At 43.9% G+C, this 27,234-nt stretch overlaps 2 protein-coding genes across 3 annotated transcripts; one reads left to right on the top strand and one right to left on the bottom strand.

Annotated features, from left to right (window-relative positions):
* The first annotated feature begins 76 nt into the window (after positions 1–76).
* On the top strand, positions 77–18,259 carry LOC1274746 (ran-binding protein 9). Its single transcript, XM_313938.5, has 10 exons — positions 77–610; positions 695–2,095; positions 9,772–10,127; positions 10,214–10,511; positions 10,592–10,746; positions 10,851–10,981; positions 11,077–11,270; positions 11,379–11,536; positions 13,854–13,965; positions 14,084–18,259. The coding sequence occupies exons 2-10, from the start codon at positions 1,732–1,734 to the stop codon at positions 14,227–14,229; spliced, it is 1,914 nt and encodes a 637-aa protein (XP_313938.5). The 5' UTR covers positions 77–610; positions 695–1,731; the 3' UTR covers positions 14,230–18,259.
* A 3,604-nt stretch (positions 18,260–21,863) lies between these two features.
* LOC1274745 (cleavage and polyadenylation specificity factor subunit 6) lies at positions 21,864–26,273 on the bottom strand. Of its 2 annotated transcripts, XM_061647096.1 has the most exons (6): positions 25,795–26,273; positions 24,771–25,529; positions 24,547–24,693; positions 23,918–24,411; positions 23,492–23,797; positions 21,864–23,330 (listed from the first exon to the last, which is right to left on the bottom strand). In XM_061647096.1, exons 1-6 carry the CDS (start codon positions 25,858–25,860, stop codon positions 23,165–23,167), a joined length of 1,938 nt encoding a protein of 645 aa, XP_061503080.1. In that variant the 5' UTR covers positions 25,861–26,273; the 3' UTR covers positions 21,864–23,164. The 2 variants fall into 2 exon arrangements, with proteins under 2 accessions (XP_061503080.1, XP_061503081.1); XM_061647097.1 differs by lacking the exon at positions 24,547–24,693 and having other exon boundaries at positions 25,795–26,266.
* Between the last annotated feature and the right edge of the window lie 961 nt (positions 26,274–27,234).

Here is a 27,234-nt window from a genome sequence, read left to right as displayed (position 1 = left end):
CATCTGATGCTGTTGTGCACAACTACCATCGCAAGTACCGTGTTCCCTGTCCGTACAATTTCTTCGCAACTGCACTGCGTGTGGATGTGTGCGTGCCGTGTGCAATGTTTCGCCGTTTTCATCGCGAACAATACCAACGCAACCTGTATCGAGCTGCGAAAGACGTTATGCAAAACTTGAGACAAACATACGTTTGCGGCCACAGGCGCAAGTGAGATAGCAGGCTGCTGATACAGGCTGCTGAAAAGCAAGTCGCCATCGAACACACAGTAGCCAGAAAGACCATCATCATCCACTCCATCTTCCACACTGCTCCGTTGCTGGTTTGCGTGTGGAGTGGTGAAGTAGGTGAATCGTCATCTTTCAACGCGTGAAAAAAAGATAATTCTTCCCATTTTGTGCACATCAGCGTGAGGTAGCGAGTCAAATCGCGAAGCAAAAGCTGCCCTTGATCACAGAACTTCTCTGGCAAAGCGAGCCCCTGTGGCCCTGCTTGTTTTTCTTCCCTGGCAGTGTGTGTGAGTGTATGTGTGTGTGCGCTCGTGTGTCTCAAGGCATTAACAAGGGCAGGAAGAGAAGGGTCGCACCTTCCCAATTTCGGGGTGACAAGGTATTGTATACGCGATGTGTTCCAATAGTTCCCCAACCTTGCCCATTCGCCCCCTTCGACCAATCTAACCCGTCATCATTTCAGTTTCAGTTTCAGGCTTTCTCGATCACAAACTGTCCAACGAGCAAGACGACAGCAGCGATAGAGATAGGAAGAATTGTGTACGAGTGAAAGAGACTGGGAGGGAGAGCGAGCGAGAGGGAATCAAAGGTGCCACGGGCCAAGAGACAACAGCGCGTACAGTACCACGCACGAACACCATTAACGCGTCGCAGCTAAAACACAAGCTAGATCGATGTGTGAGCTAGTGTGATTATTTGATAAATTTTCGCAGTGGAAAAGGAATGAGGTATTGAAGCAATTAGGCTCAGGTTTATGTGTTCTTTTTAGAAAGCGAAGACACATATCGAAGAAGACGATCAATCGTCGTACATTCGTGGTGCGGCTGTGTGCGTATCAAAAAACGAACCTCTTTGCGCTGTGTGTGTGTGTGCAGTGTTGGTGAACGTCAGTGTCAGGAGCGAGCGAGACAGCGAACCCAGTTGTATCGGAGCGTGACAGAAGGAGAGTGGTTTTTTGGCTGGTGGGTGTCCCGCTGTCAGCAGGAACATCATCATCATCATCATCATTCTCTGCACAACACGCTCGAGAACGAGGACAATAGCAAAGTGCAATCGCAGTCCGCAGTCGGTTCGCGACCAACTTGGCAAAACGTACGGTCTGAAATCGACGTACAGCGCGCGCCTGTACGCGTGTGTGCGATATAGTGTGGAGAGTGAGTGAGAACAATAGAGCGAATTGCAGTGGACGTGTGTGCATATGTGTGTTTGGTACGCCATTATCATCGCCATTCGAATGCATGGCTGCTGCAGTGGAAGCAAATTGAAGCAGCAGTGGTGAATAACGTGTGGGATTATCGGTGTCGCGTGTGTGCCTCGGTCAGTCTACCAAAGGTGCCGGAGGAGGGAGGGAGAGAGTGGCCTGTTAGTTGTGTGGCCGTGAGTGTATATGTGTGTTGTGTCTGAGTGAGTCGCTTTCCCTCGAGCACACGAAGAAAGAAAAGGAAAGGAACAGACACACACACACACACCCCAACGGGCGCGTAGTTGGGTGCCCCGCTGATGGCCGACAATGCGCCTGCAGCCGCTGCAAGTAGTGTGAAGTGTAGTAGTGATGGTGGTCAGCCTCGCGACAGTTTGCTAATGTCCTCGAGCAGAATGTTCAACCCAAACAACAACGTCCAGCAGCAGGGTGCCAGCGGCAGCGGCAACAGCGGTACTACCCCCGGGGGTGGTGTAGGAGGAGCAGGAGGAACAGCAGCAGCAGCAGGCCCGAATGCGGCGGCCGCCGGACCGATCGACCGTCTCCGGATGCTGTACCCGAACGTCAACGAAGCGGTCGACCCGCTGCCCCGCTCCTGGAGCCTGCAGGACAAGTGCAGCACCATCGGGCTGACGCAAAACAATCTCCGTGTTCACTACAAAGGTTTTTATCGTTCCCCGCGGCGCGCACGCACCCGTCCTGGCTAATCCGAATTTGTTTCAGCCTTTCTCAGCACCACACAGCGCAGTCAGTCAGTCAGTCAGGCAGGCCAGTCGGTTGGTGTGTGTCGCTCAAACGCGGTTTCTCGTCGGCATATCTAAATTTAGTCCGAGTTGGCTCTGCTACTGCTTCAGCTGCGCTGCTGTGTGCGCTTACTTATTTTCCTGCAACGCCATCTTGTGCTGGCTGCGTCCCTTTGTATGCTGCCCTTTGCTTCTTCCTGTCTGTGCGCACCCACCAAGTGTCCCCCACCCTCCCCACCAAATGGGAGATGTTTGTTGTGTGTGTGTGTTTGTGTGTTTGTGTGTGCATACACATGGATCAAGACGATTTTTTGCTACCTTTCCCTCTCCTCTTCCCACTCAGCCAAGCAAGTGATACACAAATCAGTTGCAAAGAAAAGGGCAAGGCGTACGGGGTAGGTGGGTGTATACTTCTTCAAAAAGAGGAAGTACCCACCGCCCCATGGCCGATGCAATACTTTGTTCCTCAATGAACTTAAATAATCATTGAGCTTTTTCAATTCAGCTCCACTTCCTCTTCTGTCCCCTTTCTACTGCGCATTAATAATGGCCGCGTTGTTGAGGGTGTGCAATCATCATCATCATGCCTTTATAGGAATTTGTCATTTGAGGGACCCACATGCGTGTGTGCCACTTTAACGCACATCGAAGCGTCTGGGGAATGTTTACATTCTGTGACAAACATCACACCTGGATAAGGTCGCAAGTGACATAAAAGATTCTGTTGTTTTCTTTGCACAAGAATATTGCCGAATGTCTGTGCAACCATTTTTTCACGCCCGTGTCCGTTCATTGCACTGGTTGTTTGACACTTTTTTTCTGGCTTCCCCATCTCCCAGCTTTGAAGTGTGTGGCCCTTTATTTTCGTATCGACTCGCAAATTTGTGTGTTCAAAAACATCGTTGATAGGTGTGTTTGTGTGTTAAATGTTGCCCTCGGAATGCTCCATCCATCCAGCCCTACCAGCAGCAGCGCAATGGTGTGGCTCGTGTGGGGCTGATTGTGTGTGGTGTGTTTGTATGTGTGCGCTTTATATTGCGCAAATAGTGTAGCTTACCAACCGTACACAGAAGCAATTGATTCTACAGTAGTATGTAGTAGTAGCTGCTTAACACACACACATACACACCCATCACATGTACGTCGTAGAAAGGGAGCAAATGTGTGCGTGTCTCTGAGTGAATGAGCACGCGTCACAATAGGCTTCCCCCTTGGTGTGAAAGAGACGACAGTGGTGTGTTGATGAACTGCGGGCAGACGGATTGCGTACAACAAAGAAGCACCGTCATGAACACGGGAAGAAACACAAATCAGCAGGTTTTGACGTTTCGGTTTGACGGACGGAAATCATGCGCTACCTTGTTGTACTTGGGGAGGAAATGATGGAAAAATTGTTAAAGCTAATTATTATTGCATATTTTATAGATTTTTAATATGCTTGTGATATAACAGTAGTGTTTGACAAATGATTGGTGAAACGTTTACTGAATAGCTTGTCGTTAGGAAAATGTCATTCGTTTTTATTGATTATCAGTACAGTCTTTATTGTACATTTTCATATCTCTTGTAATAGCTTTTGGTCTCCCATCATTAAACATGGTATTTATATTTATTGGTTGTAATACTAAATAATTCAAAATGCCTATAAAGAAATCGTTTCTATGGATTTTGCTTTCGATGAATGAATTTTTAAATTAATTTCCTTTTTTATATTTTGGGCCTATTTGGCTTACACTGGCTAATTCTATTCGTTCGAGTCCATTTGGCCTGCCTTATGATGCCCCTCCAGAGCAACTGAACTGTGAAACATTTCGGACGGAAAAGTCAATTGTGGCGAGCTTTTCTTTGTCATGTTATGATGGCGATGTTGAACACAGTAGCAGAGACAAACCCAGCCAGCAGACCAATTTAATGTACACAACACCACCACCACCACTACCAACGTCCATCGCGTCACAAAACCGTCGTCCAATGCGTTGGAAGCGCGCGCGCGCGTGTGTGTGCGTGTAAGCGTTAGATCAAAACAATGAAAACAGAATGACAGAAACGGGGTGTGCGCACACGAACACATCGCTCCAGCTGTTCCAAATCAGCACCGATCTTCCCCCCACACTGCACACACACACACACGCGCGAGTAGGGAAACTCACACAAACGTTCCCCGTAAGGCGACATTCGCGCATAAGCATAAAACGCGATGAGCATAAATCGGAAACGGACAACATAACACAAAGCGAACGGCAGGCAGGGATGGGATGATGGTGAATGTAGCAGAGGAAACACACGCACAGGCACGACCCCGATATTTCATCGTGCAGGAAGGGTGGAAGGTGTGGGTGGGAGTGGTACGGCCCTCCGCCTGCTGGGATGAATAACATTGGATGTGCGCGTATATTCGCGGCCTGTAGCAGCTACCCCTTCTCCCTTAGCAAAATGCCTTTTTCCTTTGTGTTCCGCGTTCCCTTTCGCCTTTGAAAAGTTTTACCCGAAGAAAATCCGATGTACGCAGCGCTCTTACAACGTTGTGCGAAAATGTGTGTACATTTTTTTGGTTCGTACGCTTGTCTGTGTTTCTCTCTCTCTTTCTCTTGCTTTTTTTTCTCTCTACCTTCCTCATTTTGTTGCTGCCTTGCGTATGCGCTCCGTTCGTCTTTCTCTATTTCTTTCGTTGTTTTATTGCGTTTCACTTTTCTGATGTTTTATGAAACTCAGAAGTGTGATATTGTACTGTTAAATCTTCAATTGGTTGATTTGACTGGTTTATGTTTTCATTTCTATAGGAACTTTTTCGTTATGTGTAATGTAATTAATTTGCCTTACATGTGCTCAAGTGTTTTTGAATCATAAATTTGGTATTTCATATAATGGTTTATTTACCGTATTTTAACGACGAAACATGTAGAATAACGAAAAAAAATGGGAAAAACTATTGAATAATTCACTATGATTATTACTAAATCGCAAAATATAATCTAAAATGAGGTCCATTAGTTTATTCCGTTTTTATACGAATTGCTTTGCAACGCTTTTCATTAACAGTTACATGTTAGTCAATTCCGGACTCCTGACATTTGAAGAGATGTTCAACCTCGCGCATTCTCTACAAATTGTGATAATTTTCTTGACTTTTTTTATGTGAAAATAAACATTATAAGATGAGAAGTGGACTCCATGGCACACTTTTTGGACACTCATTAGAAATTCCTATTGGTTTTGTCCAAAAAGAGTGCTATAGAGTCCAATTCCCATCACATAGTGTTCATTTCGTGTAAGAGTCATGAAACTATCCCTCAAGTATGAGACCCTGAAAAACCCTTTATTGCATATTTATTTAACTAATTTTGAACAATTCTCAATGACCAATTTAGCTAGGAAAATTTAATGTTAAACTTTGTTTTGTTTTGTTTTGTTTTGTTTTTTTTCTTTTTTTTTTGTAAGAAACAACGGACATTCTAGCATCATGATCGATTTTGACTAGCACATATTGTAAATCTAATATTCATATTGAAATCCTAATTGCTTAAAAGTTCCTTAAACATAACCAATTCTTGGTGCAAATGTTTTCCGAAATTGTACCATTGCTATATTTGTTTTGTGTAAACTTCTGTTTATTTGGTCTTTTGGTATTGTGAGACCGAGAACGTAAGCTTCGATAAATATGAAACACTTCTTCCGATTCGTCACCTTCTCAGCTCCAATCGCACCTATAGTTGACTAATAATTGACTAGTCTTAATCAAATAGTTTTCTACACTATTTTAATTGTTTTTTATCTTTGAAGGGCATACAATGAATGAATGACTGGTCATAAATACTGCGTCGATTGTACATTAAATTTCCACTTCCACAGAACAGAAACGTCAAAAAACACCACTCTGCGCGCAAATGATTTGCGCGATCGTTAGAAGAAACCAGAACGACATTATCGATGTATTACGCAAACTGATTCATTCAAAAATTATTTTCTCCTGTCCTTGCAAACGACGAACAACTCCTCCCCCACCCGTCAGCTGATGCAGACGATCGATGGCGGGGAGGGCGGGTAGGGAGGGCAATCGGGGACTGACGTCTTTGTTTCGTTTTAACCTTCGCTCGATGGTGGTGTGTGTTGGTGTGCGCGCTTCTACAGATTCAACGTAGGACGTTGTCCGACGGAACGCGAATTGATGTGTCCGTTCTTGTCTTTGTTTGTTTGTTTGTGCGCATTTGAATGGTGTGATGATCAGGGTAAGGAAAGAGACAATACGCGCGTGGCTTGATCCCCGTACGGGACAGACAGTGCTTAGGTATCGGATTTACAGTCAGAGCCTGTCCTCGAATCGTCCCTGAGGCACTGAGAGAGTAACCCTGGGAAGAAATATGAGCTTAGACAAAACCAGTAGCACACTGGGCTGATGCATTCGATCATGCAGGATCATATGGTGCAGGTGAAGCTCACATAGTTGGTATGAGTGGTGCACATGGTAGTGTAGGACCTATTAATACTAGGTCAGCAAATCTCGCGAAGCTCTATTTACTTCCTCACTCACCCAATCCCCCCACAACTTGGGAAAGAAACGCGTTGAGCTTTAGTTCCCCAAACATAACATGCCCTTCTCCCCGCATCCAGTTATGCTCTGTGTGCCATTACTGATTGCCAACTTTTTCGGAGGAGCCACTCTTTATCAGCTACACACTGAACAAACCGTCGATTTATTTGCGACAAAACAAATGCTCGTGTGTGTGCTAGTTCTAGTGACGGTGACGGTGGCGACCCAATAAAACAAACATGCGCAAAACACTTTCGATTGCGTGTTGCCAGTTGGGAGTTACAAGAGGGCGAGGGGATGCATGAGGGATCATATTCTACACCACCACCACCTCACCTCACCTGGTCCTTCGCTTCTCCCCCTGTATCACTATCACTATATCAGCCGCAGCAAACCGCGCAACAGTGTGCCAGAAGAGGAGAAAAGGGCAATCACAAATTAAAAAAAAAAAAAATCTGCCACACGGACCTCCACCACAACCCCCGAGCAGGCAATATCAAAGGGGGGGTGGGGGGAGGGGAGGGGTTGCTGTTGTTGTTGCTGCTGTTTGGTAATCACAGCCAAGCGCGCGCGCACACACACACCCCACACAAGCACAAGCGCGTGGCGGGTGAAGGCACATCTCACTTTCTCGACACAAAAACCGCTTCGCAACTAACTTGGTAGGCTAGGGTGAGGTGAGGTAGGGTGAGAGTGTGTTTGCGTGTGTGTGTGTGTGTGTGTGTGTGTGTGTGTGTGTGTGTGTGTGTGTGTGTGTGTGTGTGTGTGTGTGTGTGTGTGTGTGTGTGTGTGTGTGTGTGTGTGTGTGTGTGTGTGTGTGTGTGTGTGTGTGTGTGTGTGTGTGTGTGTGTGTGTGTGTGTGTGTGTGTGTGTGTGTGTGTTTACTTTCATTCGAATGTAATTCGAACGATTGAAGGAAGCGTTTGATATAGCATCGTTGTCTGTGCCTGTTGCTAGAGTTTGGTATTTTCCATCAAAACGTCTTGTGCGATTGCTATTTACCATCCTCACCTTCTGTGTATTGGGAGTTTACTGTGGTCATATAAACTGATCTTTTGCTTAACTAAAAAGTTTAATTATGGTGAAATATTTCATCCGCTGGTTTCTATTGTAGTAGAAGCTTTGGGAAAGTAGCATAAGCTGGGACTTGTATTCTCACATGTTAGAATCAAATATGGTTGATTATTTGAATGTTTTCATCGTTCAAAACAGGTTATTTGTATCTTTAATTTCAATCTACTTGTTAATGTTTATAATGATTTTCTTTAACATGATTTTTCTGATTATCTATTCCAAACATATAATTGAAGAAGAACTGTAAAGTAAACTTAATTGAGTTTTTTTTTTTTTTTTTCATTATTTTATTTTATTTTATTAATTTATACTCAGGATTATCGGATAAGATTTTACAAATCCTTACAGGGTTTTCTATTGTATTAAAATTGTATTGTATTGTAATTAAAACGGGGGTTTCGATTTTATTGGTTTTTATTGCATGCATACATAAGGGAAATGAATAAAGGAAAGGGAAAACACGGATGATTGTTTTTAGCCATTTATGGTTATGGCCTTACGGCATGGTTGTAAAGCAAGTGAAGCTTAAAAACTCTTGATGAAACATTGAACAGCATTACACAGTTTTCCGTGGGTTGTTTTTGTTGTTTGAACAGTTTATAGAAACTTTGGCTCCAACGTTTCGTGGGTTCTCATAGTTGTGGGACACTTCCTAGACTCTTTCCTATAGGAAGTGAACTTCAAATGTTGGAAATTGTACTCTAGCAATTTACCTTTTTTAACAGGCTCCTTTGAAATTCCTATTAGATTTGTCAAACAAGACTTTATAGAGTGCAACTATAGAATCAATTCCCATTATATTAGGTTCATTTCACGCAAGAAAGAGGCAATTAAGTGTCCGACAGTATCATAGCTCCTGGAAATGATTAGAGTGTTATGTTTGCAAGCCGTCTTATCAAATCCTTTACATCTCAATAATAATCTTGAGCCTAAGTTACCTCAAGGCTCTCGTGTGTTTTGACTACGAAATACTGCCTGTGGAAGAATCTCGCCTTGTTCTTCCTTCCTTTCGGAATGCTTTTTGCCCTTACTACGATTGCACAGGACACAGAGTTTTTGGATATCGAAAGCGACAAGGTGTGTTGGCGTAACACAGTATAGAAACCTCCAGCGCACATGGCACAGCATACGGTGAAGCAATATGCCGGACGTACGAAGAAGGAAAATAGGCTGAAAATGATTACGACAAAAACGGGGGGTTGGAAGGTAAAATAAACGCTTGAACGAAACGAACCGAGAGACGCGTCGAACTAAGCGGGTGTTTTGTCAGGGTCGGACTCGAACAGCAGCAGACATACACACACCCCAGGTACCGAAGTGGGTCAGAGTGGCGTTTAGCAACGATTTTTCCATGACTTTGAACGCGACTGATTCGTGGTGGGGCGAGAGCTAGCAGCAACAGTATACGTTCAAATGAAGCGCGCGAGCGTGTGGGCCGCGCGTCTTGATCCGCGTCTGTGCAGCTACTCTAAGGCCAAAAAGTACGATGAGCCGCCGCACAAAACTGCTCCTGGACTGGACTGGAACTGTCTCGCGAAGCGGAGAGAGCAAGTGTTTCTCTTTTGGCCAGCGGTTTGGCAAGCAGTACAAAACTAGCGCCGCCATAATGAAGGACAAGAAGAGAAACAAATGGACCACGGACTGTGCTGTGTTCCGTGTTTCGTCACTCATTGCATTTCAAATTAACCCCCTTGAGACGAGGACGTGAGTCACTGCAGAAATGTGATAATTTAATGTACACAATGAAGCTAAAGAAATAAGTCATAACATTTCACAGTCTGGTTAACAGCAGCGCAGCCCCACAGTTTATCGAATGCATACTACAAACCGTGGAGGGTAAAATTGTTGCAAGGGAAGGGAGATATTTGGGGTTATTCTTTTTGTTTTAACTAACCACTGAAAGACAGCACCACAACGGACCCATTTCCCATTTCAATTGATTAAAACTGTGTTCTTCTTCTCTTTCTTACTTGCACTTTCTCTGCTGTAATTAGGAATTGGCAAATCACACACAGATGCTGCCTCGGTGCGTACCGCTTATCCGATACCGGCCGCCTGCGGACTGTACTACTTCGAGGTGAAAATCATCTCGAAAGGCCGGGACGGCTACATGGGCATCGGGCTGACCCATACCAACTTCAAGATGAATCGTCTGCCCGGGTGGGACAAGCAATCGTACGGCTACCACGGTGACGACGGTCACTCGTTCTGCTCGTCCGGCAATGGGCAACCGTACGGGCCCACCTTTACCACCGGTGATATTATTGGTTGTGGCGTCAATCTGGTCGACAATACGTGTTTCTACACCAAGAACGGCCACCATCTGGGCATCGCTTTCAGAGATCTGCCGGTAAGCGCACAGTTGGTGGTGGTCAGACTTTCCCTCACCAAAATGCAAACCCAAGCTAATGTTGTGCCTCGCTCTCTTGCTTCCAGCCCCGGTTATACCCGACGGTCGGTCTGCAGACGCCCGGCGAGGTAGTCGATGCCAACTTCGGTCAGGAACCGTTCAAGTTCGACATCGAGGATATGCTGAAGGAGCTGCGGGCCAGCACGAAGGCCACCATCTACAACTTCCCACTGCCGGACGATCAGGGCGACTGGACGGTGATCCTGCACAAAATGGTTTCCTCCTATCTGGTCCATCACGGGTACAGCTCGACGGCGGAAACGTTCGCCCGGAGCGCGGGCCAAACATTACAGGAAGACATGACATCGATTAAAAATCGACAAAGTAAGTACACGGCCCCCTGACGCCTTGTCCCCCGGTTCCGTGCTTCACTACATCCTCCTTATCCACTATTTTTTTGGTAGAAATCATAAAACTAGTGCTTTCCGGCCGCATGGGACAAGCGATCGAACAGACCATTCGTCTCTATCCGGGTCTGCTAGAGTCGAATCAAAATCTGCTGTTTATGCTAAAGTGCCGACAGTTTATCGAGATGGTGAATGGATCTGACTTTGACCTAGTAAGTACTTGGCGGCTCGGTTCTGGCCGCAAGAATCCAAAACCTTATCATTTCACATCTTATACCAACATTTGTGTTTTTTTTTTCATCCATCGTGCGCGCAGGGTACTCCTTCGTCGCGTACGAGCCCAGTGCAAACATCGGTGATACAATCAACAAAAAGTTATCAAAACGGTAACACCATTATTCCGGATAATGCTGACAATCAGGGATACTTAAAAAATAACGTCCTCAGGTAAAAGAAAAATCACAAACGGCGCCGCACGCGCACTCGGCATCACTGTGGCATCACTTCTAACCAATCCAACAATTTTTCGGTTAAAATTACAGTAATAACACCAACAACAATAATGGCAGCTGCATCGAAGACGACTACTCGAACGACGTCGAGATGGAGAACGGCCACAGCAATAATAGCGCCACGAATGGTTACAAAAACGGCAGTGCCGCCAATCGAACGAACACGAACGAACTGGTAGAAGAGGAAGAGGAAGAGGCGGACACCGGCCGGGATGAAGATATGGGTAAAAAGATCATCGTCATCGAGACACGGCAACGGCATGGCCATTCGAATCTAATGATCGCGCTTGTGTGTGTTTCTGTTTTGTTGTTGTTGTTTTTATGCCTTGTAGACGTGGACTCATCGCTATCGCCAAACTGTAAATCGACGAGTGCCACGGCAAAATCGGGTGTCGAGCGGATGCTAGAGTTCGGTCGCGAACTGTTCCAGATGAGCCAACGACTGGAGAAGGAACATGGTGTTAATGAAACTAATCAAAAAATGTTAGAGGTAAGATTGGTTTCCTTCTTATACGTTAGCATTTCCTCCTGCATTACAGGGTTCTCAATATGTTGGGACACTTTCGTTTGAACTCTTTCATCCAGGAAGAGAAAATTCTTTTTTGGACAGGCACTTTGGAAATTCCAATCGCATTTCAAATAAGCCTGTCCAAAACGGGTGCCGTAGTATCCACTTCCCGTCGCATAAAGTTCACTTCCTAATGAAACGATGTGATAATGCTTGGAAATCGTTGGATCTAATTCATACAAAAAAGAATCACCAAGCTCTCAATAGATTTATATTCCCACTTACACCATTAAATTAGTTTTGAGTGTATCTGATATTGGGGAAAGCGGGGCAAACTGCGCATGTTGAGCAGTTTAGTGAATGTTCCATTGAATTTGTCACAAAACACAATTATTCTCATATTATTATATTCCTCCACCGTTTATATATGGATATTTCATGAGACGCTATTTTGACATACGGGGCAAAATCGACATATGTAAACAAAACGTGAAATTGCAAAACACTGGGGCAAAATGGGCCACAACAACAGCGGCTAGGGTAATGATCAAAGCTCTTGTGAATATTTTGTGAAATGTATTATCGTTCTATCTTTTGTTTTGCTGTTCTGGAAAACTCTTAATTTTTCCAAAAATGTATTTTTCTAATTAAAATACTTTTACGTTTCAATCGACGATAACGAATCTTTTGAAGCTGTGCTTGTTAGCATTATTATGTGGACAAATACAACACCATGGCCTCGCCAAGCGCCATATGAAATCAAAAGCATCTGGGAAATTTGCCCCACTTAAAGCATTTTTATATTTGTTATTATATTATTAAGAATACGCATTCATTTGCTTTACTTTGTTCAGACAAATTGTAAAGAAATATCATATCTTGTTGGAAGTGAACTTAATATGAATGGTATTAGATTATATGGCTGCAGCACCTCTTTTGAACGTGCTCCTTGGAAAATCTTTTGGATCCAATGTCAAATAACGGTGCTTTGGAGTCCAATTGCCATGACATTAATTTATTTTCCCTTATGAAAGAGTCAATGCAGGGTTTTCCACGATTTATTGGTCGGTTCCCATAAATTTTTGGGCTCGTTTCACGATTTATTTATCGTATCCCATAGATTTGTGGTTCGTTTCCATAATTTATTGGTATCATCCGATTAGATATCAATACAATTGAACCACAAAATTCTGGGAAACGCCCAATAAATCGTGGGAACACACCAAATAAAATGTAACAAGCAACCATAAAATTGTGGGAACCGACCAATAAATCGTAATAAACCCTGTAAAGTGTCCCACAACTATGAAAACTCCTTGTTATTTTGTATTTTTCTTGGTTATTTTTTTAATTATGGGCTACAAAACTTACATAGTGTTCATAGAACACTCCAATGAATACATTTTTAGCCTTGGAATTCATCCTTGCCTTGAAATAATGCTTCTATAAAGGGTGCTAATAATAATGCTCATTTTGCTGTTTGCTCATTTCGGTCATTTTGTTCTCACTCCTACTATTCACATCCCTCCAAACATCCTCTTATTTTTACAAAGATTCATGCAATGAGAAGACTACTTTCTTGTAGAGTATAATTGAGAACATCTTCAAAGTTCATTATAAAAATACAGCTGAGTAATTCAAACCTCAGATTCATGATTCAAATGAATCTTTATTGTACGCTTTTATTAATACAGGCGGTCCCCGACATACACGGTTAATGGGGACCGAAAACGGCCGCAAAATACCGCGTATCTCGAATTTCCGCGTAAGTCGAATCTCGTGATTTCCAGCCAAAATATCTCTAATTTTCGTGCAATTTTGCAAGTAGAGGATGATTTTAACCACCAAATTCATTATTTGAATTCACCTTTTGAAATGGTATTTTACATTCGATCAATACGGAAATTATTTGGTATTTCACAATAGCTGTGTCAAATCAGTACAATTTGCTCAAAGAACTGTCAAATTTGGAAAACCGCGTATCTCCGAATCCGCGTATAAGAGGTACCGTGTATCTCGGGGACCGCCTGTACATTGACTTTGAAATTGAACTATGAGTTGCTAGACGTAAAAATTGCAGTGTTTAATATAATTTTGTCTACGTGCAATATTTTAAATTGGAAATTTAGTCCCGCGAGTAGCGAACTTTAACCTTCTTATCAATTATCATTCCTGTGTAAAGTCTAATGAAATTGTTTTAGGCTATTTATGATGTCATTTTCTATAATGATTTTTTAATGTATATTCCTCTATTTTTTATCTGTAAACATCTAATGCTCGTTTCATTGTTCACTTGCAGGATGCATTTAGTTTATTAGCCTATTCGAATCCATGGGCAAGTCCGCTCGGGTGGCAACTGTGCCCGTCGCGTCGTGAAGCTGTATGTGCTGCTCTAAACTCTGCCATATTAGGTATGTTCACAAATCGGGCATTATAAAAGGCCTCCTTTTTTACCCACCCAAATCAATCCCGTCAACCTGGGATGTGGCACTCTTTTCTGATATTCGTTCTTTTCTCTCTTTTTCGTAGAATCAATGAATTACTCATGGCGACCACCGCTAGAGGTGTGCATAGCGCACGCCTGCGAGCTGCTGCGCCTCATGTCGAGCTCATCGCTCGGTGCGTGCGCGTTCGTTAGCGTGGACGATATACTTGCTCAACAACAGCAACATTGACTACGTCTGATCCTTCAGTTAGCGCCTTACTTCAATTTCTAATCGAGAAACGTCGTCAACGTCATCCCGTCGTCTTTTCTGCAACGTATCCTCCCCCCACTACTCTGTTCACGCTTGTTTACAACGGACGCACCAAAAACTCGGCCGCATGCATCAGGATCGCTCCATACTAAAATATCCCACATAGCCGCCATGCCGGGCACGATTTAATTTGACGTGTTATGATTTACATTCGTTTCTGTCGCATGATGCACCACCTTCGAGCTGGTTAATTTCTTCGATCGATCGATAGCAAAGCTTATGTAGAACTAAAATTACAAAACCGAACACGAACCGAATTACGTACATCACATCACGCCGTAGCAGCTGGTCGTAAGAGCGAGAAATCATAGAAATTGGCCTGGACTATCTGTACTATTTGGTGTAAAACATTTTACTTTGAGCCTTCATTAAAGCAACCAAAATATCGAGTGCAATTGAAATAATTCAACACACGAACTGGTTTGCCTGTTGGTGAACATATTTTAATCTTTCTTTCATGAAATCCAACCATCCGATCGTTTCGCGGCGACTTTTCCACTTCCCCAAGAACGCGTCTAAGGCTAAACACACGCGCGAGAGAGAGAGAGAGAGAGAGAGAGAGAGAGAGAGAGAGAGAGAGGAATGGTGAGTTCATCTATCATCACAAAGAACTGGTAATGTTTGGTAGGAGAATAGGAGCACCCACACACATACGCTCGGCAAGTAACACGGCAGTTTCTGATCATAATTTGTGGCCCGACTTCGAAGAAAGGATGTATGAAGGTTGTGTGTAAATTGCGGTCCAACGGTCGCTCGGCTGTAGTATAACGACGAGAGAAGCACACGAGTTTAAAATCGGCAGCAGTAGCAGTAGCTCACGTGAGTTTGATAATAACAAAAGAAGAGGAGGGGGTAAAACACAGTAATCAGAATCGCGCTATGTAAAACTGTAAAAGAAGATACACTAATATTAGCCATTAACACAGGTAAACCCGCAACGATCGTAGAGGAGCAGCCCGTAGGATTGATAATAATAGTAAGGATGAGGGAACAGATGGCCCGAAAAAGAGGACGAAGAACGAAGGGGGAGTGTGGTGTACGCCCGTTTGTAAGTAAGAAAGCAAATGCAAATGATCAGTTAGCAAGTAAGTGATGGATATCGCGCGTTGTAAGTGTGCGGCGACGGCATGTGGTAGTGTTTGTTTAGTTTTTGCAATTGCGTGCGCCGAACGAACGTACGAAGAAATGCATCCTCCGCGCGTCTGGTGGTTAAAATAAGCGGCTCTCACAATAATAACACACTTTCGAAGTATAAATAGTGATCGTGAATGGAGTAATATGCATTGTGAGGCATTCATGAAACACGCGAAATCACAGAAAAAGGGGATTGCGGTGGGCGCATGCTTGTTCTCTAGGTTAAAGCAATAGGAGAGGGGAGAGGGCGGGGAGGGTGGTCTTTTTGCAAGCAAAGAAACAATAGTGTTACTCTTCAGTGCTGTTCTATTTCGCGCTTGTTTCGACATGGTTTGGGTTTTGTTTAGTTCTCACCTCGTATGGATTTCGCGTTTGGGAAAAGAGAGTCTCATCATGATCTCGACAACCGTCGTTGTGTGCACTATACACCAGTGTTTCACATGCTTCAATCTATACCCGGGGTAAAGCAATTCATTGTCCTTCCTACCATTGGCCCCACCACGGAACACGGAATATTATCGTTAATTGACAATTCTCCTTCTACAAAAGAGCTCTGAGCTTACCGCAATAGTTTAAACATAAAATGCCACCATTTTAACGTAAATAAATATCATCCCGCAATAATGTTACCAACAATAACGAATTTCTAATTCAATGTTCTATGGGCTCTCTGCATATCAAGCAGCCGATAACAGTCTCCCCATTTTTTTATGAATTTAAAACAAAACCCGCGTACCCACCACCAAAAAAAGGTGGCAATCCCTTAACTGTATCCACTTCTCCCTGTGTTTGTATAAATTGATTTCATGGTTCATCTTAGAACTATAGCTTCCTCTCGCCTTGGATTTAACAGTAGTGTGTACGATAAATGAAGAATAATATGTACAGAGAAGGATGGAGCGGACGGACGAAGAAGGATATTTCAATCCGATTTTGTGTTTCTTGTACATGACGCGATCGCGATCGTAGCAGTAGTGATCTTTCGCGTTAGTTACATATTGCTTTCTGGTATGTGTGTGTTTTTAAATATCACTGTTATCTAAATTTATTTAAATGTTAAATGTTTCTTTTTCCGACGATCCGGGGGTCAATAGGATATGTCCTGTACAAAGAATTAGGTCCACGAGCGTGCGTGTGTGTGTTTGTTTGTTTAGTGAGTAAGAGCAGCGGAAGGGGCCACACAATATGAATGAATGCACCACAATAAGCAATAGAACTAACAACGGCAGCAAGAGCAGCAGGGAGATAAAACCTTTATACAGGAACTCGCTTGTGTTATCCGGATATGTGAATTATTTTTGTTTTCTTTTTGCATAATTTTGCGTTCTTTTTCAACTGTGTACGAATCACTTGTGAACCGTGTAATCGTTTAGTCGATTCGTTACTGTGTTCTACAGGTTTTGCTTTTCTTTCTAGAGCTTCGGCGGTGAAACAAGAACGCGCAAGAAATTTTCAAATTTCCCCTTTTTTTGGAATCGCGTTTTGTAGTAGAGAGAAACGTTCACGCCTAGACTCGTTTGAGATGATGTTTAAGTTGGTGAAAAACGAAACGAAAAAGCGGTAGAAAACGGCCAGAAGGTGCGAACGGTTAGAGGAGCGTAATGGTGATAGCTGGTAGAAAAGCGGAAGGGATACGATCAAACAATCGAGTTCTAACGAGAATTGCTCGGAAGGGAGATTGTAATTTAGAGAAAAGAAGAAAAATGATTGTGAAAACCGATAGTAGCACGTAAGGCACGCGTGTAACAGCAATGGAGTTAGGTTAAGTTTGGGAACAGCAGAACGGGAGTGTAGGGTTGGCAAAGAAAAACACACACACACACACATACTAAAGATAATAAGGCTTGCAGGAGAGGCAACGGTGTTCGTGACTCGGGGAACTTGGGGGTTGGTATAGGGAATTTAAGTAGTACAAGCCGTAAGCGATCGATCATGCACGATTTAAAGTTTGTAAGATATGTAAATCCTCTCTTTCTTTGGTTCTGCGTGCCACACACACACACCTCTATATATTGTCCTTTTGAACATGTTCTTGATCTGCTCAGGTTTCGTGATTAGTGGTTAATAGTAAAAAAAATAAAAACCATGATCACACTCCTCCTACTGCGCTATACTGGGACGGATATCCGGTGAAACCAAACAGACACATACACACACGGTAGAACAAAACATATTAATTACACTGTTTAATAATAATAATCAACCGCAAGCCTGTCCCGCTGTATCGATCAACCAGTTTCCCCTCTTCCTGCCCCCCCAGGTCCTTTTGGTTCCTGCTCCTGGTCCCCCAGGTCCTCTTCCCAGGCATGAGGAAGAGTATGTGGAATACGGCTTTAAGTTAAGTTGCAAGATGTGTGAGGGGGGGATGTCCTTTGTTTTGGAACACCCAAAACACACAGAGCGAGGAATGGAGAGTGTACAAGCGGGGCGTATATAGGATGGTGTTGGAACGGAAAAAGAGCATATATAAATAATGGCGGGAAGTTTGAAGCGTGTGCGTTGAGATGGTTCGTGTATTTTAGGCTATATTTTGTGAAATCACTGTGAATAATCGAAAACGAATTGTACGAATTGAGAAGAAACAGAGAAGGGAAGAGAATACGCAAAAAAGAAAAGAAACAAAACGCGAAACAAAGAATGTGCGCAAGAAGGCGGAAAAGAAGAGGAAAAAACACATAAAATAAAGGGTGCCGCTGGTTGAACAAAAACAAAACAAAACGAAAACACAAAAGAAGATAATGAAATGGGAGACGCAAAACAAACATAATAAAGAGAAAGCAAACGGAAATAAAATAAACATTTAATTTTAAACAAATTCGCTCGTTGTGTTTTTTGTATGTTTTTTTATCTATCTTCTTTCTCTCTCCCTCTTGTTGGATTGGTTTGTTTGTTCTGTTCTTTGCTAATTGTTGTTACAACGTTTTTTTGTAGAAAAGCTTTCCATTCATTTACAAAACTAGAACAACACATATCGGGTTTGATCGATTTTCGTTACCGTATAGTACGTACAACCAGGAGTATATCACAGCAAAAGGGTGTTGTGGAAGACTTGAGTCCGTGTAGTGTGTTTTTGGACATTTTTAGAACATGCTGTCCTAATAATAATAGTTGTGGGAGAGATTATGAGAGAGAGAGAGAGAGAATGTTTAAAACTTGGAATAATAAAACATTGACCTTCACATTGTTCGCATAAGTTTTCAGGTAATACATTGTTTGCAGGGGCCAAAATGCCTTCAGTCGTTCACTAATGTTACGCTCATTTAAATGAGAGCCTATCAAACTACTGGAATATCCTACAACGAGTTTGCTTACAAATGTATAACAACACAATGCTCTCTACTACTGGCACTCACATTTACATTTACTCTACCCTCTTACGACTATTTAGTGTAATTTTATAGTATATATTCGGCAACGTTTTAAAATGCTTACCTTTTTGTAGTTCGTGTTTACGACGAAACAATCGTCTCATGGCATACTGTGTCAGCTCAACCCTCCCCAATTTTTTTATCTAACAGTTAATTCTGCGTCATTCAACAGGATGTTATAACGTAACAGTAACAACGCGATAAACCCAACTAAATTCGAGTCTCTTTGTCCTATTCATAATTACAATTTTGTGTAAAAGCAGAGGGATGTATGTACCATTTCGAGGGCTGATTGATAATTAATACAATGTGTGTCTTAGCGTATTGGGAAAGCTTGTCCTTTCATCGATCGCACACCCCGGAGAGTTCCCAGCAGGAATAATTGATTCCATCCAACCACCGTTGGGTTTCATACACAATTCCTCCCTTAGGACGTTAAGAAGTTAATCCTGTTGGGCATTATTGTCTTTATGGAGTATTATTCAGGCTTATTCTGTTCTTGCGCAAACGAGATGTGTCGACGTCGAGTTGAATATTGTTAAGAAAATAGGAGCTACTAGGCTACTAAACTATCGCGGAATTCTATTGCTGTTTCGAGGTTGCCATAGAAATGTGTCTGTCTAGTAGAAGAGTTCTATAAATAAAGCGAAATCGTTTTTTTTTCGATTCCAGAGTCTCGATTTAAGCCACTTGTTCTCAATATCAAAAAACTAGTTTTGAAGAAAAATATTTCAGTTTTCTGCAATGACCATTTGAGATGACTGATATGTGTTAAAAATTAATTAAAGAAAGCCATTTAACCAAAGCTGACGGACCAAATAAAAACAAACTATAATTCAATTAGAAATTAGACTAGAATAAACCATTTCCTATGATTATCTATGAAGAAATTCCTTATTTTTTATGGCTAACATTCAATTTTTTAGGCGTATTTTAAGGTCATCTCTGAGAGATTACTCTGACTGTCGCCTACTGTGACGTCGACTGCCCGTCTCGTTTGATTTTTCATACCAGATTTTTTTTTTACAGGCAAGCATATTTCAAAAAGCAATCGAGTCAAATTTCTCGACTCGACCAAGGTGCCTAGATAGGCTACAGGTGGGTCCTTAGCTGTGTTTTTGGTGGCCATAATGGATGGAGATTTCTATGGAGATTGGCACATATGTCGCAAGGATTGCTAAGGGCTTTGTATGAGTTGCTAAGTAACTGTGGACTCCCTAGCTGTGTAATGAAAATTTGTCGAAGTACACTGTACGCAACGACCTGTAGTAATTTATGGACCTTGGACCCGACTAGGATCGAGAATCCCCATAAAAGAATAATTGAGTTTAAAATTGTTACAAAAGACACATTATATAGCAAATGTTTAGACATTCTGCGAATCGGTACGTCCTCATACGTTCAACATCTTATTAATCGATACACGGATCACGGAGTAGTTTAACAAGCTTGTTAAAAACGTCCAATCACAATAGTACTACTTTGCTAAGCCCAAATTTCTTCCACAGTGTCTTAACAATATTGTGAACCACTAACAACGGTATTAGTTTGCATTGCAGGTTTCTGACATTATAATATAACAATTAAAAAATAATAAGTTACCAATCTACGAGTATGCAAGTCAACTGCTGCCCGTCCCAAATGTTTAAAATGGCTTGAATGTAATGAGATACGTTCGCAGTCTTAGAGACAGAGAGTTCAGTCTTGCGTCGTTGCATTCCCTTTCTTCGCGTACAGTACAAGTGTGTAATGCCCTTACAAATATGCATTTGCAAAAAAATCCTTAAATATGACTGATATGTTTCTTTGTTCCTTCTTTCTTTTTGGTAAAACTAGACGCAAGAGATAACGCGCTACACGCATTGTAAAAATAACGAGAATGATAAATACCAAGAAGAGAGCAGCTCGTCTAATAACGCAAAGTAATGAATTTACAAAAGGTAAAAGCGTCTAGATGGTAGTTTTCGTAATAATACTATATACATATAAAGCTCGTCAGTAAAGATAGAACGCGTTTTGTACACTTTACTTAATTCTATCTGTTGTCTTTGCTATACTGTACAAATCCCGTCGTACAAACCGGTGTACAATTTGATCTTGTTTTTTTATAAAAAGAAACAGGACATAGGTTTTCTGTCATTACAACACAGCCTTTATACATAAAATGTGGCGCATATGCTTGGGCATCGTGAATCATGATACAAATGGATTCTCGATACCGCCTGTGCTCGTCCTTTAACTTCTCCCCCAACGTCCATTGATCAAAGGTACATAAATGTTACATACATACACGCACTTGCTACACAGTAACAAGTTTACATCAGTTTTAACACCGACATCGCATTATTTGTTTGATTCCTCAAAAAAGATGAGTTGCTTTTTCCGGCCGACGATGTTCGGGGTACAGTAAGAAGCTCATTTGCTCTTAAGGGCAGCTTACAGTGGAATGCACCGTTTTCCACAAATGCCGCGGTTACATTTGGCCTTAACAGTATTAGATATCTACGTTTCGTGTTACAAAAGACCTTCTAGGATTTTTGATAATTTTACAATATGTTCGTCACCGTTACTTCAGCTCCGCTTTGTCGCAACATGTTTATGTTTCTCTAGTCCCTTGCATTGCCTCAGCTGGAGTAAAATTATCAAACAGTTTTTACACTTCTTCCAGCCAAGCATCTCTATCTAGCTGCAGTACTAAAATAAACAACAGCACTCCCAAGCACGCTCTCACACAGAGTGCTTATTCAGTCGTCGCATGTGCGATCTGTCATGGGTTTTTTTTTACAACAAAACTAAACGAATAAACTAAAATAAAGTCATACCGCCGTACAAAAATTAGTCGAAGTACAAAAAGAAAACATGTGTTGGGTTTTCGTAAAATAAACAAACAAAAAAACTTAGCTTAAAGATGTGTGACACAATACATTACATTGGTTTTTCATTCGTAATACGTTCTCTCTGTGCAAGACTAGTGTGGTAATAATAATAATAATAATAATAATAATAATAAAGATAAAGGGAGGGACAGAATACACAACACGGTACACAAAATTTGCACATTTTTTTTTTTTTTTGATTTTTTTTTCTCTCTGATTACGTTTATAATTATTGACTTCAAAAAGAGGGATGTGTTACAATCTTCTTTGCGGATCAGTAGCGTCGTCATCGTCGAGTCGTGCGTCACTGTCACAGCAACACGTGGCCTCCTCCAGCATTACCCGCTTGCCGCTGATGATTACTGCTGCTGCTGCTGCCGCTGATGATTACTGCTGCTGCTGCTGCTGCTGCTGCTACAACTGCTGCTGCTGCTACAGCTGCTGCTGCCATCAGGAAACTACTGCCGCCGGGAAGTGCTGGGAGTCGTTGCGTTGTCAATGCTGAGTCTGCTGACCGTTCAAGATGCACCCACTGCCGTCGGGCATGGATCGTACGTAGCAGGATGTACACACGGAACGCACACGACCCGCAAGGAGTCTTCAGGAGTTGTAACAGATCTTTAAACCACTGACGGAACAACACTCACACACACACCAAACACACGCGCGCATGCTTGCACACAACACTGTTGTCGCTGCACCAGATTGTCATTCCTGCTGCTTGCTTAGAGGAACGCCAATGATGGGAAGTGTACTCTGCTAGTAGTAGAGCGGGATGGATGTGTAGTTTGAATATATATTGATGCTTCCTCTTTGCCGTTGCGCGCCTTAAATCTTTGTCACCATGCCTGCGCTCCGATGCGTCCTTCTCTGCGTTACATTTAGCTATGTGGCGTATTATTATGCTCTCAGATGCTTCCCACGTCTCATTTTGGTAGAATAGTTATAGTGCAAATGGAATTTAAAAAAAGAAGATACATTCTCCGTCTAAACACTTTGCATACAGAGAGACGATACGGCGGCGCTTTTGTAAGTGCAACGAGATCAGGGGGAAACTCGAGAGCGTCGTGCAATTAAAACGTGTATATGAGATATTCTTGTTTCACAATGAACTTACTACATTTTGCTCCATGTTTGGAACGACTTTTGCACTAATTTTATACAAAATAGAAACCAAAACTTCAAATTAAACTACTTTCAAAAACTTTGGGCGAGATGTGGGGAAACATCGATACATATATAAAACTGTGGGAAGTATTACGGGGCAAAAGGATCGGGCTGCGGACCGTGTGTGTAGTTCATTTTGTTTCACATTAACTTCTCTCCATGGAAATGGGAACTGAACTGTCAAAAAAGACAATTGCCCAAAAACTTTAGAATTCAATTGTAGTGTAGCGTTGCAGGAATTTTGAGGCAACCAGCTAGTTCCGTTTTGCTAGTAGCGTTCGAAAATATAAGGGTTCATTTTAGCACTACTTAATGCCGTGATCGATGATCTTCACGGCGCTCGCGGTCGCGATCGCGCTCCCGCTCACGATCCGACGAACGGTAGCGATCGTCGTTGTAGTACCGTTTCGACGAGCTATCCGTTGCGTTATCAGTGGCCGGTTCCGGAGATTTCCTTGGGCGAGATCGGCGAGAGCTAGTGACAAACGGTGAGAACAAACGATATAGTATAAAGCTTATAGATCTTCCGCGGCTAGGCAAGACCATCCCGCACCCGCTTGCGTTAGAGTTGGAAGGTCATTGCCGTGAATCATGCGAACCAAAACCACCCAAAGCAGCGCAGCCGTATTCACTTACCCATCACGTTCACGGTCGCGATCCCGATCACGCTCACGCTCCCGCTCGCGATCGCGCGAACGTTCCCGGTAGCGTGACGTTGACCGCTCCCGGCGCTGGCGTCTGTGCGAGCGTTCGCGCGACCGGGAACGCTCTCGCCGGGTGTAGCTCTTCGCCTCGATGCCGTGCAGCGTGTCTTGCAGTGAGACAATCAAAATCTTACACCGTTCGTCTTGAGCCACCTTGGACTGCTTGATAAGCGAGATCGCCGTTTCCAGTGTTTCGGTTGCGCTTGAGTATTCGCCAGCAGCGGCATCCGATACGGCTCTGCAAACAATGCACGAACAACAAAACAAAGAGAACATGAGCATCATAAGAGGGCATGAGTTGTTTGATGGTGAGTTTAGAGTAACATTACAGTAGTTCGGCTTAAACATTGCACTTTACCTCGCGATGGCGGAACTACTGACTGTACGGTTCCTGGTCATAATCTCCTCGAATTCGGCTTCGCTCAGCTGCGGGGTGATGACCGGATGTTCAGGGAATCCGCCTGGCGCACCCGGCGGCTTGCCACCCTGTACCGGCCATGGACCGCCCCGTGGAGCTCCACCACCCTGTGGGTTGAAGTGTTGCGGCGGTCCCCCGCCCTGTCCCTGTGGACCGTGCGGCGGTCCGACGGGGCCACCTCCATTGGGATGATTCGGTGGGCCACCGCCCTGATTAAAGAACGCCGGATTCACGTGCGGGGCAGGACCCTGCGGTCCCGGCGGCCCACCCATCGATCCGTGATGGGGAGCGCGCGGCCCGTGTGGCCCTCCCTGCATGTGCGGTGGTCCCTGTCCGGGGCCACCAGGATGACCCGGCGGGTAACCACCGTGCATCGGCGGCCGGTTCCATTCCGGGCGTGGTCCACGTGGCATGCCGTTTGGCGGTCCTTGGAACTGTGGAAGATTGAAGAGGCACAACACAAAAGAAAGTTAGTGACAAAATGCACACAACACAGACACGATAGGATTGTATGGAGTTAGCGAAATGAAGCGAGTAAGAGACGTTAACGATTTGCTGATATAACTTGCCATTTGCGGCCTGTGCTGCATTGGGCCTGGACCCCCCGGGCCGCCTGGTCGCGGACCGTTCATTCGTGGCGGACCATTCCATTGGTTTTGATTCTGGAATCGAGGCGGTTGCTGCGGTGGTCCATTCCCTTGATGCATTGGCGGTCCCTACGAAAGATGGTGTCATGGCGGATGAAACTTACACTTCGAACTAGATGGGGCGGCGCAGAAGGCCCGACACTTACCTGTGGTCGCGGTGGCCCGCCCGGTCCGCCGTGCGGTCCCTGCATGTGCATCGGTCCGGACATGTGCGGGTGCGGTGGACGCATGCCCGGCGGCATATTGGGGTTCATCATCCGTGGCTGCGGTCCGCCGGGACCGCCCATACCACCTGGTCCACCCGGTCCACCAGGACCGCCACCCGGAGGCCCTCCCGGACCTCCCATGCCCGGTCCTCCGTGGCCGCCACCTGGTCCGCCCGGGCCACCCATCGGCATGCCGGGTACAGGCGGTCGCGGTCCATTGCTTTGCCCTGGTGCCGGTGGCGTGGGTCGGGTTTTTTGCTGGCTTTCGAACTGATTCAGCGCCTGCTTCGTTGGCAGTGTCACGACCGGATTCTGACCGTGCAGTTCCTTCTTCGGTAGCCGTTCCATTACGAGCCGCATGCTGTTTTCCGAACCGAGCGAAATCACGCAGAAACCCTTCGATTGTCCATTGGCACGATTCTCGAAGAACTTCACCTCCTGGAAATCGTTCACGCCAACTTCCGCGACCGAGTCGGTGATGTCCTGGTCCGTCGTCCACCAGGGCAGATTGCCCACGTACAGCTGATGACGGCGTGGAATGTGGCTGAGCGACCAAGCCCCGGGATGATGGTGGTACGAACCATTCGTATCGACACCATCGCCCCGGTCCATCGACGGGCCTCTGCCCGCATTGTTGCGGTCCCCGGATGGTACGATTACATCGTCGTACAGGTCGCCACTATCGCCACCGAAATCGTCCTGCAAAAGTAAGCACAATCCCGTGTAAACAACCGACCGACTCCCAGGACTACAAGCGAAGTTTTCCACTTTTTCTGCAACAAAAACATTTTGCTTCCTCCTGCGACGCACATACACGCATACAAACACACACACGCAGTCTTATGCACTTCCCACAGGCACAAACTTCAAGCTACGGCGGGATGAGATACCCATTGTGCCAGTCCCATTGCGGATGGAAAATGGCTTACGCACAGCAGCCGCTCCAGTTTCACCGTCTACTTACATTGTTTTGCGCGTAATCCTGGTCCAAATCGTCGGCGTACAGATCGATTTCAACGCCATCGGCCATCTTTCTCTGCTTCAGTCAGCGCGACTGTGTAAAGCTCTTTTACACCGTCGATGACACCACCACACACGGACAGCACACAGGCAGATATAGAGGTCCTCTCTGCACTACCACCACTACAAATTACCAGCGATACAAAAACTAGCTTTTCCGCTTCTTCTGCACTTCGCCGGTCTTCCCTCTGCACACAGCGTTACTTTCAACTATCTTTGGGGACAAAATACTAACGCTCTACCACACTTTTCATACTTTACTTGCGCGATGAAGTAAACTGCAGCGTTTGATGGATACCAATTGCACGAAAAAGTATTTTCGTCAGTGGAGAAACTTATTTTTTCCGACGTTCGACATTTGTCAGTCCGGCTGTAGCCGCTGTTCGTCTGTGGAGATGTGCGCCCGGAGTCCAAGCAGCAGAACCATCTGCTCCGCCTAGATGATGGATTGATAGCGGTCCGATCCGGCACACTGGGTAAATCAAAACATCCGCAGATATTTGCTCACGTTTTGTTCCCTTGAAAAGTTCCAACTCTATAAGCGAAAGGCCACGGAAGTGACAAAATGCTGACAAATTTTTCAAAATGTGAGCTTTTGTCTCTTTTTTGAGCTTTTGAGCGGATTTCTAGATGCAATGAAAGGAAGTCTTTTAGAGGCGCAGAAGAACCATTATTATGTCCTAGAGACCAGCGATTGGCAAAGTTAGCAACCAAAATAGCCTAATTATACAAAATGTTCGTAGATTTCAACGTGAAGAGCCATATAGATAAGGCAAGAGTACAAAATATATGAACGATTAAGAGCCATTATCCAGAAATCAAAGAGCCGTAAGCGACTCGTGAGCCGTATTTAGCCGATCGTTGTCGTATAGAAACGTATATTTTAACTCGGCAGGGTGTGGAATAATAAACAAGCACATGGAAATTTAATAGATTGTTCATAGACGAAGCCAAACATGACTGAGACGTGTACAACTTTAGTTAAGCAGTGAAATTTAAATGTTCATACCCAAACAGCCAGAATTGCTTAATCAGCTCATTTTGGCACGCTAAAGATCGCTGCTTGAATTCGCCTTTTGCAGTAGATAAACAGCATCAAAGTTCTATGTGGGTCTTTCAAACAGCGCCTAAGCAGCTTCCTTATGCCACGGTACCAGGGATTATTTTTCTTTGTGTTTTATTTTCAAGCAAGCGTCATCGATGAAATAAACAACAAGATTTTTTTTTCGTTTAAACACAGTATATTTTTAAATTATTTGTATTGATGAATTACACCAAATTTTACACAATTTACTGATAATTCACAATCACTTCACTCAATATTCATTCTTCAATTAACGAATCTAACTTGTGCAGCAGCAATGAGATGATTGCCGGCGTCAGT

This window comes from Anopheles gambiae, chromosome 2 (genome assembly GCF_943734735.2).
Source record: "Anopheles gambiae chromosome 2, idAnoGambNW_F1_1, whole genome shotgun sequence".
Lineage (NCBI taxonomy): Eukaryota > Metazoa > Arthropoda > Insecta > Diptera > Culicidae > Anopheles > Anopheles gambiae.
The sequence above is the reverse complement of the archived record's forward strand: the minus strand, read 5'-3'. Positions and strand labels throughout refer to the sequence as shown.

Excerpts from the sequence above, each read along its gene's own strand:
- LOC1274746 (XM_313938.5), top strand. The coding sequence starts at position 1,732 with ATGGCCGACAATGCGCCTGCAGCCGCTGCAAGTAGTGTGAAGTGTAGT. Across the intron at positions 10,128-10,213 it reads TCGCTTTCAGAGATCTGCCG|CCCCGGTTATACCCGACGGT; the intron begins GTAAGCGCACAG and ends TCTTGCTTCCAG. Across the intron at positions 11,271-11,378 it reads CGGCCGGGATGAAGATATGG|ACGTGGACTCATCGCTATCG; the intron begins GTAAAAAGATCA and ends TATGCCTTGTAG.
- LOC1274745 (XM_061647096.1), bottom strand. The coding sequence starts at position 25,860 with ATGGCCGATGGCGTTGAAATCGATCTGTACGCCGACGATTTGGACCAG. Across the intron at positions 24,694-24,770 it reads GCGGGCCACCGCGACCACAG|GGACCGCCAATGCATCAAGG; the intron begins GTAAGTGTCGGG and ends CATCTTTCGTAG. Across the intron at positions 24,412-24,546 it reads TGCAGCACAGGCCGCAAATG|TTCCAAGGACCGCCAAACGG; the intron begins GCAAGTTATATC and ends AATCTTCCACAG.